This window comes from Pipra filicauda, unplaced genomic scaffold, assembly GCF_003945595.2.
Source record: "Pipra filicauda isolate LSUMZ 115617 unplaced genomic scaffold, ASM394559v2 scaffold787_size88316_pilon, whole genome shotgun sequence".
NCBI lineage: Eukaryota > Metazoa > Chordata > Aves > Passeriformes > Pipridae > Pipra > Pipra filicauda.
This window is the reverse complement of record NW_024104961.1, coordinates 18,603-33,655: the sequence shown is the minus strand read 5'-3', so window position 1 is coordinate 33,655 and position 15,053 is coordinate 18,603. Positions and strand designations below refer to the sequence as shown.

General features: G+C 70.2%; 1 protein-coding gene across 2 annotated transcripts; it reads left to right on the top strand.

Moving 5' to 3' along the window:
* The first annotated feature begins 603 nt into the window (after positions 1 to 603).
* On the top strand, positions 604 to 14,237 carry LTBP3 (latent transforming growth factor beta binding protein 3). Of its 2 annotated transcripts, XM_027737776.2 has the most exons (26): positions 605 to 1,398; positions 2,283 to 2,639; positions 3,022 to 3,251; positions 3,602 to 3,707; positions 4,016 to 4,102; positions 4,576 to 4,698; positions 4,974 to 5,132; positions 5,455 to 5,640; positions 6,152 to 6,171; positions 6,459 to 6,537; positions 7,279 to 7,374; positions 7,859 to 7,984; positions 8,251 to 8,382; positions 8,825 to 8,953; positions 9,118 to 9,237; positions 9,693 to 9,815; positions 10,083 to 10,202; positions 10,436 to 10,564; positions 10,973 to 11,140; positions 11,493 to 11,576; positions 11,747 to 11,875; positions 12,097 to 12,234; positions 12,417 to 12,599; positions 12,957 to 13,037; positions 13,462 to 13,599; positions 13,984 to 14,237. In XM_027737776.2, the coding sequence occupies exons 1-26, from the start codon at positions 1,158 to 1,160 to the stop codon at positions 14,127 to 14,129; spliced, it is 3,630 nt and encodes a 1,209-aa protein (XP_027593577.2). In that variant the 5' UTR covers positions 605 to 1,157; the 3' UTR covers positions 14,130 to 14,237. The 2 variants fall into 2 exon arrangements, with proteins under 2 accessions (XP_039245838.1, XP_027593577.2); XM_039389904.1 differs by lacking the exon at positions 9,118 to 9,237 and having other exon boundaries at positions 604 to 1,398.
* The last annotated feature ends 816 nt before the right edge of the window (positions 14,238 to 15,053 follow it).

The following is a 15,053-nucleotide window of genomic DNA, read 5'->3' as shown; positions in this document are numbered from 1 at the left end:
CTCCCCCCCACCCCGTTGTCGTCGGGGGTCCCAGCTCTTCCGGGGGGTCCATTCCCCCTGCGGGAGTCCCAGGGGTTTGGGAGGGGTCCATCTTCCCCATCGCCCTGTGCGAGGTCGTTTGGGGGGGTCCCAGGGGTTTGGGGGGAAATCCCAGGGATTTGGGGGGGCCCGTCTCCCCATGAGGGGGACCCAGCCCTATGAGGGGGGTCCCCATCGCTTCCTGGAGGGACTCAGGTGTTTGAGGGGAGATACACCCCCACATGGGGTGGTCCCAGGAGTTTGGGGGGTCCCCGTTTCCCCATGGGGGGGTTCCAGGCGTTCCGGTGGGCCCCACTGGGAGGGTCCCAGAAGTTTGGTGGGACCCCATATCCCACCATGGGAGGCTCCAGGCATCCGAGGGGGAGTCTCATCCTGGCCATGGGACAAGTCCCAGGAGTTTCGGGGGTCCCATCGCTCCTTCCCACCGCCCCCCCCCGACTCTCCCTGGCTGTGCCCGGCGCTGGAACCGGCCCGGCCATCCGGGCTCCTCTCCTCCCCCACCCCCCGCCCCCCCCCAATTCCTGGAGCGGACCCAGGGCCCGGCCCCCGCCCCCCTCCCCCGCCCGGGCCCCCCCGTCCCTCCCCCCCATTCCAGCGCCATCCCGGGCGGCCGCGGGAACTCGGGAGTCCGGCGGGAACCCCCCCCACCCCGACCTGACCGGGGGGACCCCCGTGTCCGGGACACCCCCAGACGGGACCCCACATCCGGCGAGGGAACCCTGGAGCCCGGGACATCCCCGGGGGGACCCCAGCATCCGGCGGGGGGGCTCCGGCCTCTGGGACACCCCCAGAGGAGACCCCGCGTTCTGCGAGGGGACCCCGGAGCCCGGGAGACCCCCAGAGGGGGACCCTCGGCCTCCGGGCTTGGAGGGGGTCTGGGAGCCCCTTGAGAGGGGTCCAGGAGAGCCCCAAGAGGGCCCCAGACATCTGGGATCCCCCCAGGAGGGGACCCAGGCATCTGGGACCCCCCCAAGGGTCCCAGGCCTCCGGGAGAACCTCCTGAGGGACCCCAGGGTCCGGGACCCCCCCCCGAGGGGTCCCTGGCGTCCGGCCCTGAGCTCTCGCCCCTCGCGGGGCCGGGGTCGGGGGTCCCGGGGGTCCCGCGGTCGGGGGTCGCCATGTGGCGCTGGGAGGGGCTCTGGGTGGTGGCGCTGGCGGCGCTGGCGGCGCTGGGGGGACGCGGGGGGGGCGCGGCCGTGGCCCGCGAGCGCTTCAAGGTGGTCTTCGCCCCTCTGATCTGCCGGAGGACGTGTCTGAAGGGGCTGTGCCGGGACTCGTGTCAGCCCGGCTCCAACATGACCCTGATCGGAGAGAACGGGCACGCGGCCGACACCCTGACCGGGTCCGGCTTCAGAGTGGGTGAGTGGCACCGGGACAGGGGTGGGCACAGGGACACAGGGGCAGGGGTGGGGACATGGGCACAGGGACACCGGGACGGGGACACGGGGCAGGGGTGGGGACATGGGCACAGGGACACCGGGACAGGGACACAGGGGCAGGGGTGGGGACATGGGCACAGGGACACCTGGACGGGGGTGGGGACATGGGCACAGGGACACCGGGACAGGGATGGGACAGGGGCAGGCACGCAGCCAACACCCTGACCGGGTCCGGCTTCAGAGTGGGTGAGTGGCACCGGGACAGGGGTGGGGACATGGGGACAGGGATGGGGACATGGGCACAGGGATGGGGACATGGCCAACAGGCTGACTGGGTCCAGCTCCCGAGCGGGTGAGTGACCCCAGGACAGGGATGTGAACATGGGGACAGGATGACACAGGAGTGGGGGCAGAACTGGGACAGCACCAGGACTGAGATGAGGATGGGGACAGGGATGGGACGGGGTGGGACAGTGGTGGGGACAGGGCTGTGTATAGGGCCCAGGACAAGGACAGGAACAGGACAGGGGCAGTGTGGGATGGAGATAGGGATGGGAATGAGAACCATGGGGATGGGGGTAGGATGGCACAGGGATAGGGTGGGACAAGGACTTCAGGGGACCCTGCAGGGGCCAAAGGAGGTGCAGGAGGGGTCTGGGGGCCTTTGGGAGGGGCTTGGGAGGATTCAGGGGGGTTCAGGGGATCTCAGGGCTCAGGGCATTAGGGGAGGCTTGAGAGGGTCTGGGGGGGCTCAGGGAGTTTGGGGGGCTTGGGAGGATCTGGGGGGTTAAAGGGGGGTTGGGGAGGGCAGGGGGGCTCAGTGGATTTGAGGGGCTCTGTGTGACCCCTGTTCTGCCCCCACAGTGGTGTGTCCCCTGCCCTGCATGAACGGGGGCCAGTGCAGCTCCCGCTCCCACTGTCTGTGCCCCCCCAACTTCACCGGCCGCTTCTGCCAGGTCCCCGCGGGGGGGCGTGGGGGGGGCCCCCCCCCACCGCCGCCTCCCGCTCCCCCTGATGCCCCTCCCGAGCCCCCCCCGGGCTCCAAGGTCGCCGTTTACGCCGTCCAGGTCATTGCCGATGGCCCGGGGGGGGCAGCGGCCCCCCCCGAGCCTCCCCCTGGGGCAACCCATGGCGGGGGGCACGGCGGGGGGCACGGGGGGGGACACGTCAGCCACGCCACCTTCGTGGTGCCCCTGGGGCCCGGGCACCACTCATCTGAAGGTACCGGGGGCTGGGGGAGCTCAGGGGCGTTAGGGTGGATGGGGGGCTCAGGAGTGCGGGAGGGGATCTTGGGGGGCAGGGGGTTCTGGGGGTCACATGTCTGGGGGTGCCCATACCAGGGGTCCTGGGGGGTCCTACAGGTGCCTGTCAGGGGGTGCTGGGGGGTCCCAGGTATCAGTGCCTCCAGCACAGATGCTGGGTTTGGGGGCCCAGGAGGTGCTGGGGTGCCCATGCTGGGGGGTCCCAGGGTGCCAGTGCTGTGTTTGGAGGTTCAGGGGGTCCCAGGTGCCCGTGCCAGGGGTCCTAGGGTGCCAGTGCTGGGTTTAGGGGCTCCCAGGGTGCTGGTGCCGGGTTTGGGGGTCCCAGGTGCTGCTGCCCCCAGCGCAGGTGCCGCCGCCGCTGGTGAACGTGCGGGTCCATCACCCCCCCGAGGCCTCGGTGCAGGTTCACCGGATCGAGCCACAGCCCCCCGAGGGGGCCCCCCGGGGCAGTGGGGGGCTCCTGGCGCACCCCGCCCAGCCCCCCGCCGGCAGCAAACCCCCTGCGCCCCCCCGACCCCACACCCACAAACCCCTGGGCCGCTGCTTTCAGGAGACCCTGCCCAAGCACTCGGTGAGTGGAGAGCTGGGGGGGCTTGGGGGGTTTTGGGGTTCAGGGGGTTGTTGGGGATGCAGGGCAGTATTGAGGGGGGCTGGTGGGCATGGAGGGCTGGGAGATTTGGGGTTTCAGGGCTTTTCTGGGTGTGCAAGGGGGATTTTTAGGGCTTCAGGGGTGTATTTGGAGATGCTGACCCCCCCACACCTGCCCAGTGCAGCAGTAACCCCCTCCCCAGGCTCACCAAGCTCAAAGATTGCTGCTGGGGGTCCTCAGGGGTCCCTGGCAGTGCAGGGAGTGTCTGTTTGGGTGGGGGGGTGTCAGGGGTATTTAGGGTGTTGAACTCCCTACCCCAATTCCCCCCCCAGTGCGGCAGCAACCCCCTCCCGGGGCTCACCAAGCTCGAGGATTGTTGTGGCAGCATCGGCAGCGCTTGGGGCCAGAGCAAGTGCCACAAGTGCCCCCACCTGCAGGGTGAGTGTGGACCCCCTGAACTCCCCCAACCCCACCTGCAGGGTGAGTGGGAACCCCCCTTTCCACCCCCAAGCCCCTCAAACCCCCAGATTCCCCTACCCAGGAATTCCCCCCACCCAGACGTTGGAGACACCCCACACCATCCTGGGAAAACCCAGGTGACCCCCGACCCAGGGAACCCTTCCTCACGTGTCCCCAGTAGGACCCTCCCCCAGGGACCCCCCTCCCGCTCCAGGGGGGACCCAGATGTCCCACCCCCCGTGTCCCCCCGGTGCCGGGGGTGACGGGGGGTTCTGGGGGTGTTGCAGGGTCGGGGTCCCCGAAGGCGGCGCGGGGGGAGCGCGGGGGCGACTGCCCCCAGGGCTACAAACGGCTCAACAGCTCCCACTGCCAGGGTACGGGGGCACGGGGAGGGCGTGGGGGGCACGGGGGGCATGGGGGGGCACGGGGAGGGCGTGGGGGGGCACGGGGGGCACGGGGGGCACAGGGAGCATGTGGGGGGAACGTGTGTGTGTGAACGTCCAGTGGGCGTGTGAGGGGGCTTGCACTGGGCCGTGTGTGTGTGGTGGGTGCGGGTGTGTTCACGCGTGTTCAGGTGTGTCACAGACGGTGGGTGTGCCCTGCCCAGCGCGTGGGGGGGGTGTCAGGGAGCGTGTGGGGCGTTCATGCTTCTGTCACACCTGTGTCAGTCTGTCAGACACCTCTGGGTGTGTCCTGCCTGGCGAGTGGGGGCGTGTGTGGGGTCAGGGCTGTGTGGGATGGGTTCAGGTGTGTCCTACCTGGGTCAGGTGTGTCCTGCCTGGCTCAGGTGTGTCCTACCTGGGTCAGGTGTGTCCTGCCTGGCTCAGGTGTGTTCTACCTGTCACAGACATTAACGAGTGTGCCCTGCCCGGCGTGTGCCAGCCCGGCGAGTGCCGCAACACCCAGGGCAGCTTCCGCTGCTCCTGCTCAGCCGGGCACGTCCTGGGACCCTCCCGGAGCCAGTGCCTGCGTATGGGGGCCCTGGGGGAGAATGGGGAAGCTGGGGGTCCTGGGCGTGCCTGGGGGGTTGGGGGTCCTGGGGCCCCCCGGAACCAGTATCTGTGTACAGGGATGGCTGGGTTGGGGTCTCTTGGGGGTCCCTGGAGGAGTCACTGAGAGGGCTGAGACCCTCCCCCCCCGGAGTGTAGCTCAGCGAGGAGTGGGGGGCTCTGGAGGTTTGGGGGGTTTTGGGGGTCTCTGGGGGGTCTCTGAGGGTGCTGACACCCCCCCTCCCCTCTCCCGCAGCGGAGCCAGGTGAGGAGCGGGGTCTGTGCTTCCGGCTGGTGTCGGGGGCACAGCAGTGCCAACACCCCCTGCCCACCCGCCTGACGCGCCGGACCTGCTGCTGCAGCGTGGGCAAGGCCTGGGGGGGACGCTGCCAGCGCTGCCCCCCCGACGGCACCGGTACAGGGGGGCATGGGGGGCTGGGGGGGCCCAGGGGGGCTACTGTCAGCACTGCCCCCCCGATGGCACCGGTATGGGGGGGGGTCACAGGAGTCTGGAGGAGCCACTGCCCCCCGACAGCCTTGGTTTGGGGGTGCAGGGGCAGTGTGGGGGAGCCCAGCCCCATTTGGGGGCCCCCTGGTCCCACTGTGCCCCCCGGATGTGTTCAAGGCCACCTGCCCCTCACAATCCAAGGGGGTCCTGGTCGTGTGTGAGGGGTGATGGGAGCTGGGGGGATCCCATCCCCCCCCCGAGACCCTCCTGACCCCCCGGTGCCCCCCAGCTGCATTCAAGGCCATCTGCCCGGCGGGGAAGGGGTACCACGTCCTCACATCCCACCAGACCCTCACGATCCAGGGCGAGAGCGACTTCACCCTCCATATCCAACCCGACGGGACCCCCGAGCGGCCTCCCCGGCCCCCCCCACCCGTCCCCAGCCCTGCGCCACTCGACGTGCCCTCGCCATCAGGTCGGGCACCCCCCCACCCCCTGTGAGCCCCCCGTGCCCCACATGTCCCCTGGGGTCCCCCCAGTCCCCGTTTCCCTCTCAGTCCTTATCCCTCCTTCCCCCATGTCCCCCGTGCCCCCCCATGTCCCTGGGGGATCATCCTATGTCCCCCTGGACTCTCATGACCTCTCCTTGTGCCCCCCCAACTCCCCTGGGGGGCCCCCATGTCCCTGTGACTCCCCCAAGTCCCCATAAGTCCTCTGTGTCCCCCACCATGTCCCCTGGGGTTCCTTGTGCCCACCCCGGTCCCTGTGTCTCCCCCCATGTTCTGGGGTTCTTTGTGTCCCCCTCCATGTCCCTCATCCCCCCTCCCATGTCCCCTGTGCCCCCCCGTGTCCCGGCCCCTCCCCTCCATGACCCTGGACCCCCCCGGGGTCACTCATGTCCCCCTGTGACCCCCTGTTTTGTGTGTTCCCCCCCCCACCCCATGGTGGGGGGTAGTTTGGGGTCTTACCGCCCCCTCCCCCCACAGCTGTGACCCCCCCGGCCATGGTGAGTGTGGGGGGTGGGGGGGACAGAGACTTTGGGGGGGGTTGGGGGGGATGCGAGGGCACGGGGGGACATGGGGGTGGACATGGGAGGGGACATTGGGGGAAATTGGGGGGAACACGGGGGGGAAAGGGGGGACAAGCACGATGGGGAGGGACTCGGGAGGCACAGGGAACTGGGGGGTCCTGGGGGGCTATGGAGGGACTGGGGGCTTTGGGGGTTGTCCTGGGGTCCGGGGGGGCTGGGGGGAGGGTGGGGGAGCAGAGGGGACATCTGTGTCCCCCTCCCAGCTCCCGGCATTCCTGAGCCCCTCGGAGGAGCAGGGCCTGGAGCAGCCCCCGGGGAGCAGTGACCTCCCCCGGTACCCTGGTAAGGGGGAGACAAGGGGGGAGACAGGGGGGGGACAGGGGAGGGACACGGGGGGGACATGGACGGGATGGGGGGGCCTTGGAGCCCTGGGGGGCAGAGGATTGGGATGGGACAGGTTGGGAACTGGGAGGGGATGGGGACAGGGATGGGACATGGATGGGACATGGATGGGGATATGGATGGACATGGATGGGACATGGATGGGACATGGATGGGGATATGGATGGACATGGATGGGACATGGATGGGACATGGATGGGGATATGGATGGGACATGGATGGGACATGGATGGGGACGTGGATGGGACATGGATGGGGATGTGGATGGGGACATGGATGGGACATGGATGGGACATGGATGGGACATGGATGGGACATGGATGGGGATGTGGATGGGGATGTGGATGGGGACATGGATGGGGACATGGATGGGGACATGGATGGGACATGGATGGGACGTGGATGGGACATGGATGGGACGTGGATGGGGACATGGATGGGGACATGGATGGGGCCAGGGTGGGCCAGGACACACGTGTCCCAGGCACAGAGAGGAGGGGACAGGGACACGGGGACCAGAATGGGCTGGGGTCAGTTTGGGGACATGAACGGGGACAAGGACAAGGATGGGAACAAGGGCTGGGATGGGGTGGGATGCACACGGGGACAAGGACTGGGAGCCCCTGTGGGGTCCCTGTGGGCTCCGTGTCCCTGTGCCCCTGTCCCACGGCGTGTCCCCAGCGCTGGTGGCCCGGCCCACGCCGGCCCCGCTGTGGCAGCTGCCCGCGGAGCAGCTGACCCGCAGTGCCGCCGAGATCGCGCCCACCCAGGTCACCGGTGAGGACCCCCTGGCCCCCCCTGGGACCCCCTGGGACCCCCTGGAACCCCCTGGATCCCCAACACACCTGGGAGCCCCCTGGGGCCCACTGTGACCTGCTGAGATCCCCCGACCCCCTTGGGACCTCCGGACTCCCTGGGACCCCCTGGGACTCCTTGGGACCCCCTGGGACCCTCCAGAAGCCCCAGACACCCCTGGGACCCCCAGACTCCCTGAGACCCCCTAGGAACCCTCCAGAGACCCCTGGGACCTACCCTTGGACCCCCAAGAGCCCCCTGGGACCCCCAGAACTCCCCAGTCTTCCCCAGACCTCCCTGGGACCCCCTCCAATACCATTTGGGACCCCTTGGAACCCCTCAATCCTTCTGGGATCGCCCTGAGATGCCCCTGAGACCCCCCCCGAGCCCTCCTGTGACCCCCCTGGGACCTCTTGGGACCTTTTGGGACCTCCTGAGCCCCCCCAGAGCCCCCTTGTTCCCCCAGAGACGGACGAGTGCAAACTGAACCGGAACATCTGCGGCCCCGGGGAGTGTGTGATGGGCCCGGGGGGGTACAGCTGCCTCTGCTTCCCGGGGTACCGCTGGCACCCCCAGCGCCGCTACTGCACCGGTACGGGGGGCACGGGGGTCACACACGCGGTGACATGCTCTGACACATGTGGGGGCACGGGGGTCACACACGCGGTGACATGCTCTGACACATGTGGGGGCACGGGGGTCACACACGTGGTGACATGCTCTGACACATGTGGGGACACGCTCTGACATGCTCTGCCACATGCAGTGACACACACAGTGACACACACAGTGACACACGCTGACACGCTCTGCCACACGTGGTGACACACGCTGACACGCTCTGCCTCACGTGCACAGACGTGAACGAGTGCGAGGCCGAGCCGTGCGGCGCCGGGCGCGGCGTCTGCATGAACACGGGTGGCTCCTACACGTGTCACTGTCACCGCGGGTTCCAGCTGCGCCTGCACAAGGGGCTGCGCACCTGCACAGGTACGGGGGGCACGGGGGGGGCACGGGGGGTGCGGGGGGGGGCTGGGAGCACAAGGGTCACAGGGGGTACGGGGAGGGGGCACGGGGGTTGGGGGTATCCCAAGGGTTATGGGGTCACGAGGCCCTGGGGGGCACAGGGGGGCCATGGGGTCACAGGGGCCGTGGGGACACAGGGACACGGAGCCCAGGGAAGGGGTGGGGGACACTGTCTGGGACTGGGGACACTGTCTGGGACTGGGGACACTGTCTGGGACTGGGGACACTGTTGGGGACTGGGGACTCTGTCCGGGCTTGGGGACACGGGACAGGGTTGGAGACACGGGATGGGGCTGGGGACACTGGCCGGGGCTGGGGACACTGGCCGGGGTTGGGGACACTGGACACGGTTCAGGACATGGGCCAGGGTTGGGGCCAGGGTTTGTGACCCCGCGTGTCCCTACAGACATCGACGAATGTGCCAAGGGCGACGTGTGCGGGGACGGCGGCACCTGCGCCAACGTCCCCGGGCACTACAAGTGCGAGTGTCACCCGGGGTACCGGCGCAAGGGCTCCCGGCCACCCCTCTGCGAAGGTGACACTGGGGGGGGACAGGCATGGGGGGCGAGGGGGGGACGCTGGGTGGGGACGCAGGGACGCCAGGGACAGAGTCAGGGGATCCTGCAGGCCCCAGTACAGGATGCTGTGGGGTCCCCCCCATCCCCTGATGCCCCCCATGTCCCCCTGTCCCCCTCCCAGATATCAACGAGTGCCTGGATGTGGGGACGTGCCCCGAGGCCAAGTGTGAGAACCAGCCCGGGGGGTTCGTGTGCACCCCCTGCCCCCCCGGCTTCCGTGGCCTCAACGGCGCCTGCCTCGGTCAGCACCCCCGGGGGACCACCCAGGACCCTCCCAAACCCCCCAGGTCCCTTCCCTGGGACCCCCCAGGAACCCTGTGCACCCCCCCGGCTTCCATGGCCTCAACGTGCCTGCCTCAGTCACCATCCCCGAGACCCCCCAGGAAGCCTGGGATCCCGTAGGACCCCTTTTCCTGGAGACCCCTTTAGCCTGGGGACTCCCTCCCCCAGAACCCCACCCCAGAGACCCCAAAATCCACATGTCCTGCACCCCGGGCCCCCCCTCAAGTCCTCCCTGGGGAACCCATCCCTGACTTCTCTCCCTGACCCAGAGCACCCCCAAGACTCTCACCCAGGGCCCCCATCCCTGTCCCCACCCCAGGACCCCCATCCCTGCTTCCCCCCAGGACCCCCTTTGCCCCTCCAAGGACCCCCCCGGCCCCCAAAGCCCTCTGGGGGCTGACAGGGGTCGTGCAGATGTGAACGAGTGCGAGGCAGGAGGGCTCTGCCCCGGGGGGACCTGCGTCAACACCCCCGGCTCCTACAAGTGCCAGTGCCCCCCCGGGCTGCAGCCGGCGCGGGACCCCCCCCGCTGCCAAGGTACCCCCGCATCCGGGGGGGGGCTGGGGATGCACCCGGTCGGGGACCCTCCCCTGCTGCCAAGGGACCCTCAGATCTGGGTGGGGCTGAGTGGGGTGGGGGGGGGCATATATGGAGTTTGGGGGGGAGTCTTTGGTCTGGGGGGGTCTCTGTGTGTGTGCATGGGGAGTCTGGGGGGTCTGGGAGGTGTCCAGGTGGGGGGGTGTATACGGGGGGCGTGTCCGGGTGGGGGGTCCCGCACACGGGGGTCCCGTTTCCCCCCCCCAGACATCGACGAGTGCGAGTTCGCGGCCGCGTGTGTGGGCGGCGACTGCGTGAACACGGCGGGGTCGTACCGGTGCCTGTGCCCCCCCGGGTACGCGCTGCTGCACGGCCGCCGCTGCCAGGGTGAGTGCGGAGACCCCCGAGACCCCCCCCGAACACAGCCCCCACAACAATCTCCTCCCAAAACAGCCCCTGACCCCCCCTCCCGTACCCCCCCCCCGTTCTCTCCGGGTGCAGGGGGAGTCCCTGGGGGGGTCTCTGGGGGGGTCCCTGGGGAGGGGAAGGGAGGGGCCGTGGGGGTTCCCTGGGGGTCTCCCCGAGCATCGCACGAGCCCCGTGCCCCCCTTTCCCCCCAGACATCGACGAGTGTGCGCTGGACCCCGGGCTGTGCCCCCCCCCCGGCACCTGCACCAACCTCGAGGGGTCGTTCAGCTGCCGCTGCCCCCCCGGCTACACCCCCGGCCCTGACGGGCGCCGCTGCCTCCGTGAGGGGGGGCCTGGGGGTCTGGGGGTGCCCCTGGGGGGTCTGGAGGGTCCCTGGGAGGTCAGGGGGGTCACGAAGGGGCTGAGGGCATTACTGAGGGGTCCCTGGGGTTTTGTGGGGCTCCCTGGGGGTCTGAGGGGTCCCAGGGAGGTCGAGTGGGGTCTTTAGGGGGTTCCTGGGGCTGCGCAAGAGCTTTTATGGGTCCGGGGTGTCCCCAGAGGGTCTGGGGGGGGTCCCTGGGAGATCTCCGGGGGTCTTGGGGCTCAGGAGAGGGGGTCTCTGGGGGGGGTCTTTGGGAGGTCCCTGGGGGGTCCCTGAGGTGTGTGTGGGGAGGTGTCTCCGGGAGGTCCCTGGGACTCTGGGGAGTCTCTGGGGTCCCCGTTGACGCCCCTTGCCTCCCCCCTCGCAGCTCGGGAGCCCCCCGCCCCCCGCAAGGAGTGTTACCTGAGCCTGGAGCTCCCCGTGTTCTGCGACGCCGTTTTGGGGACCAACGTCACGCGGGGGGAGTGTTGCTGCTCCGTGGGGGCGGGATGGGGGGACCTGTGCGAGGTGTACCCCTGCCCCCTGCCCTCCTCGGGTACGGGGGGGCCCGGGGAGGGTCCTGGGGGCCCGGGTTGGGGGCTGGGAGGTCCCATGCGGGGTCTACCCCTGCCCTCTCCTCTCCTCGCGTGCAAGGGGGAACCCTGGGGGGGCTCGGGTGTCCCCAGCCGGGTGTAACCCCATTTCCATCCCCTCTCTGGGGGGCTTCTGCAGGTCTAAGGGGACTTGACGCCCCTTTGCCCTCCCAACCAAGTTTCAGGCGCTCTGTCCCGACAGGAGGGGGCTCTGAGGGTCCCGAGGGCGGTTTAGGGTCTCCGGGGGCAGTCTGGGGGTCCCAGGGGTGGTCTGGGCATTCAGGATCCCCCCTTTCACACCCGTGTCCCCCCCAGCCGAGTTCGTGGAGCTTTGTCCTGACGGGAGGGGCTTCATCCAGGACGACAACGGCCTCGACTACGGAGTCCCAGCGCACCGGGGTGAGACCCCCCCCAGGACTTCCCCCGTGTGCCCCCGACCCCCAGGGGGGTCTCTGTGCCCTGAGGTCCCCCCTGTCCTGAGGGTCCCGGTGTCTCCAGGGGGGTCCCTGTGCCCCTGGGGGTACCCTGGGGGGAGTCCCTGACCCTGAGCCCCCCGGGGGTCCCCCCAGACATCGATGAGTGCGGGCTGTTCGGGGCCGAGATCTGCAAGGGGGGGAAGTGCGTGAACACCCAGCCGGGCTACGAGTGCTACTGCAAGGCCGGCTTCGACTACGACAGCGCCCTGCGCCAGTGCCTGGGTAGGGGGGGCTGGCGGCCACGGACGGGGGGCGAGCAGGGGGCCCAGAAGGTCCCTGGGGTGTTGGGGGGTGTGGGGTGTTTGGGGGTCCCTGGGCCTGCTGGGGGTCCCTGCAGAGCCGAGGGGATCCCTGGGAGGCCCTGCAGGTCCCCAGGGTGCTGGGGGACCCCTGGGGGTCCCCGTGCTGCCGAGGGGTCCCCACGAGCTCCCCCCGCCCCCCAGACGTGGACGAGTGCCTGGACGAGTCGAACTGCGTGGACGGGGCGTGCGAGAACACGCGCGGCTCCTTCCGCTGCACCTGCGGGCCGGGGGCGCGGTACCACCCGGGGCTGCGGCGCTGCCTCCCCCCCCCCGAGCACGGTGAGACCCCCCCCGGGGCCGGGGCCGGGGGGTGTGCGAGGGGCACGTCCGTGCGATCCCCGCCTGCCCCCCCGGGTGACCCCCGGACACCGACGAGTGCCGGGACCCCCGGGAGGGTGTTGGGGGTCCTACGGGGAGGCGTTTGGGGGTCCCTGACCTGTGTCCCCCCCCCGTGCCCGCAGAGCGCCCCCCCGGCCCGGAGCGGCCCCCCCCGGAGCGGCGGGACGTGTGCTGGCAGCGGCGGGGGGACGAGGGGGTCTGCGGGGCGCCCCTCGGGGGGGGGCCCCTCACACTGGACGAGTGCTGCTGCCGGGGGGGGGCCGGCTGGGGCCCCCACTGCCGGCCCTGCCCCCCCCGGCCCCCAGGTGACGGGGGGGGGCGGGGTTGGAGGGGCGTGGGTGGTGGTGGGCGGGCTGTGGGGAGTCTTGGGAGGGGGTTTGAGGGGGCTACAGGGGGGCTATGTGGTCCCTGGGGGGGATGTGAGGCATCTGGGGGAGTCCTGGGGGGGACAGGGAGGGGGTCTCCGAGAAGTTCCTGTGGGATTTGGGGTCTCTATGGGATTTGGGTGGTCTGGGGGATCCCTATGGGATTTGGGGGTCTCTATGGGATCTGGGGGGGCTGCTGAAGGTCCTGGGGGCAGGGAGTGCTAGGGCGGGGGACAGGGGGTGACATGGGGGTGGGGGTTGCCTGGGGGGCAGGGGATGATGTGGGGCTCTCCCCAGGCCTGCCCTGCCCCCCGTCACAGAGCGAGAGCAATTCCTTCTGGGACGTGAGCCCCCTTGGCCTGGAGGGGGCCCACAGAGGTGAGACCCCAAAACCTCTGGGACCCCCAACAATCCCGGGACCCCAAAACCCAGACCCCCAACACCCACCCACCCCCCCCCAGGGCCCCCAAGCCCCCTGGGAACCGCAAAGCCCCCGGGATCCCACCCCAGGACTACCCAACCTTGGGACCCCAAACCTCAGCCCTGAGTCCCCCAGGGACCCCCCAGCCCTGGGATCCCTATCCCGGGCACCCCAAACCTTGGCCCTGTGCCCCACAGCCCAGGGTCCTCCGCCCCGTGGGACTCCAGAAATTGTCTCTAGGCCCCCTGTAACCAGGTCCCCCCAGCCTGGGCACCCCAACTCCCCCCATGTCCCTTAAAGCTGGGGTCCTCCTGCCCTGGGCCCCCCAGCTCCCTCCGTGCCTCCCACCCCAGGCCCCCCAGCCCCCTTGTGCCCCCCCAGGTGACGACAGCTCCGAGGAAGACTCTGCCGAATGTCCCTGTCCCGGGGGGGTCCCTGGTCGCTGCCTCCGCTCCCCCCGGGGACTCTGCGAGTGCCCCCCCGGCTTCCAGCCAGACCCCACCCGCACCCGCTGCCTCGGTGAGACCCCCTCCCAAAATGGGGACCCCCAAACCCTGCTGGGACACCCTGAATGCCTGGGGACCCCCCAAACCCTGGGGTCCCGGGTGTGGGAGGGGGGGAGGGGGTCAGAACTCCCCCTACTCCAGGGTCCCCACATATTGGGGTCCCTGGGGGGAGTTTGGGGGTCCCCAACGCCACAGACACCGGCAGGTGCTGGGGCTCTGAGGGGAGGCTGGGGGTCCCATGGGGGTATTTTGGGGGTCCTTGAAGCCCGTGTTCGCCCCCAAATGTAAACGAGTGCCGAGACCCCCAGGGGGAGTTTGGGGGTTCTATGGTGGGGAAAATGTTGGGGGTCCCGAGGCGGTATTTTGGGGTCCTTGACCTGTGTCTCCCACCGCCCAGACATCGATGAGTGCCGGGACCCCCGGGGGGGCCCCCGCTGCCCCCGTGAGCGCTGCATCAACACGAGCGGCTCCTTCCGCTGTGCCTGCAAAGCCGGGACTGCCCGGGCCCGGCCCGGGGGGCTTTGTCTCCCCCAGCGCCGCTGATTTCCCCCCCCGGACCACCCGGGGGGCTCTGACTGCCCCAGCGCCGCTGACCCCCCCTGGGTCCCCCGGGACCCCCTCGGACCTCAATAAAGGACGTGGGAGAACGGCCCCGGCGCTCTGCCTGGATGGGGTGGGGGTGCTGGAGAGGATTTGGTGGAGTGGCGGGGATTTGGGGGGGCACTGCGGGGAGATTTGGTTGGGCCCTTGGGAGGATTTGGGGGGACAGGGAGGGGGTCTGGGGGGAACTGGGGGGAGATTGAGGCACTGGCAGGAGCAGAGAGGGGATTTGGGGAGGAATTGTGGCGATTTGGAGCACTTTGGGAGGTGGTTAGGGGGAGATGGGGGCGCTTGGGGCGGGATTTGGGGGGGAACCTGAGGGGGAGATGGGGGCGCTTGGGGCGGGATTTGGGGGGGAACCTGAGGGGGAGTTGGGGGCAATTCAGGGCCGTTTGGGATGAAATCGGGGGGATTTGGGGGTGAAATGGGGACGTTGGGGCGATTCGGGGGCCGGGGGACCCTCCCACAGCCGCGCCCACCCGGCAGACCCCGCCCCCCGCCCAGACCCCGCCCAAAAATCCGAGCACCGCCCACGACGGCCACGCCCCTTCTTAGCCCCGCCCGCTTTATCCGCCTCGCCCCGCCCATTCCGGCTTCTTCCGCCCTCAGCTCCCGTCCAATCGCGGCCCGCGCCGCCGCAGGCCCCGCCCCCTCCCGTCGTGCCCCGCGCTGCCCGCGCCGGCGGCGGCCTCGGTGAGGGGCGGGGGCGGGGGTCGTCCCGGCGGGGTTCGGGGGGTCCCGGCGGGGTTCGGGAGGTCCCGGGGCCGTGGGGCCGGCGGGAGGGGAGGCTCCGGGCCGGCGGTGGGGTCCGGGGGGTCCCTGAGGGTTCCCGCCGCTTTGGGGATTCCGCGGGGGGGGCGGGTCCGT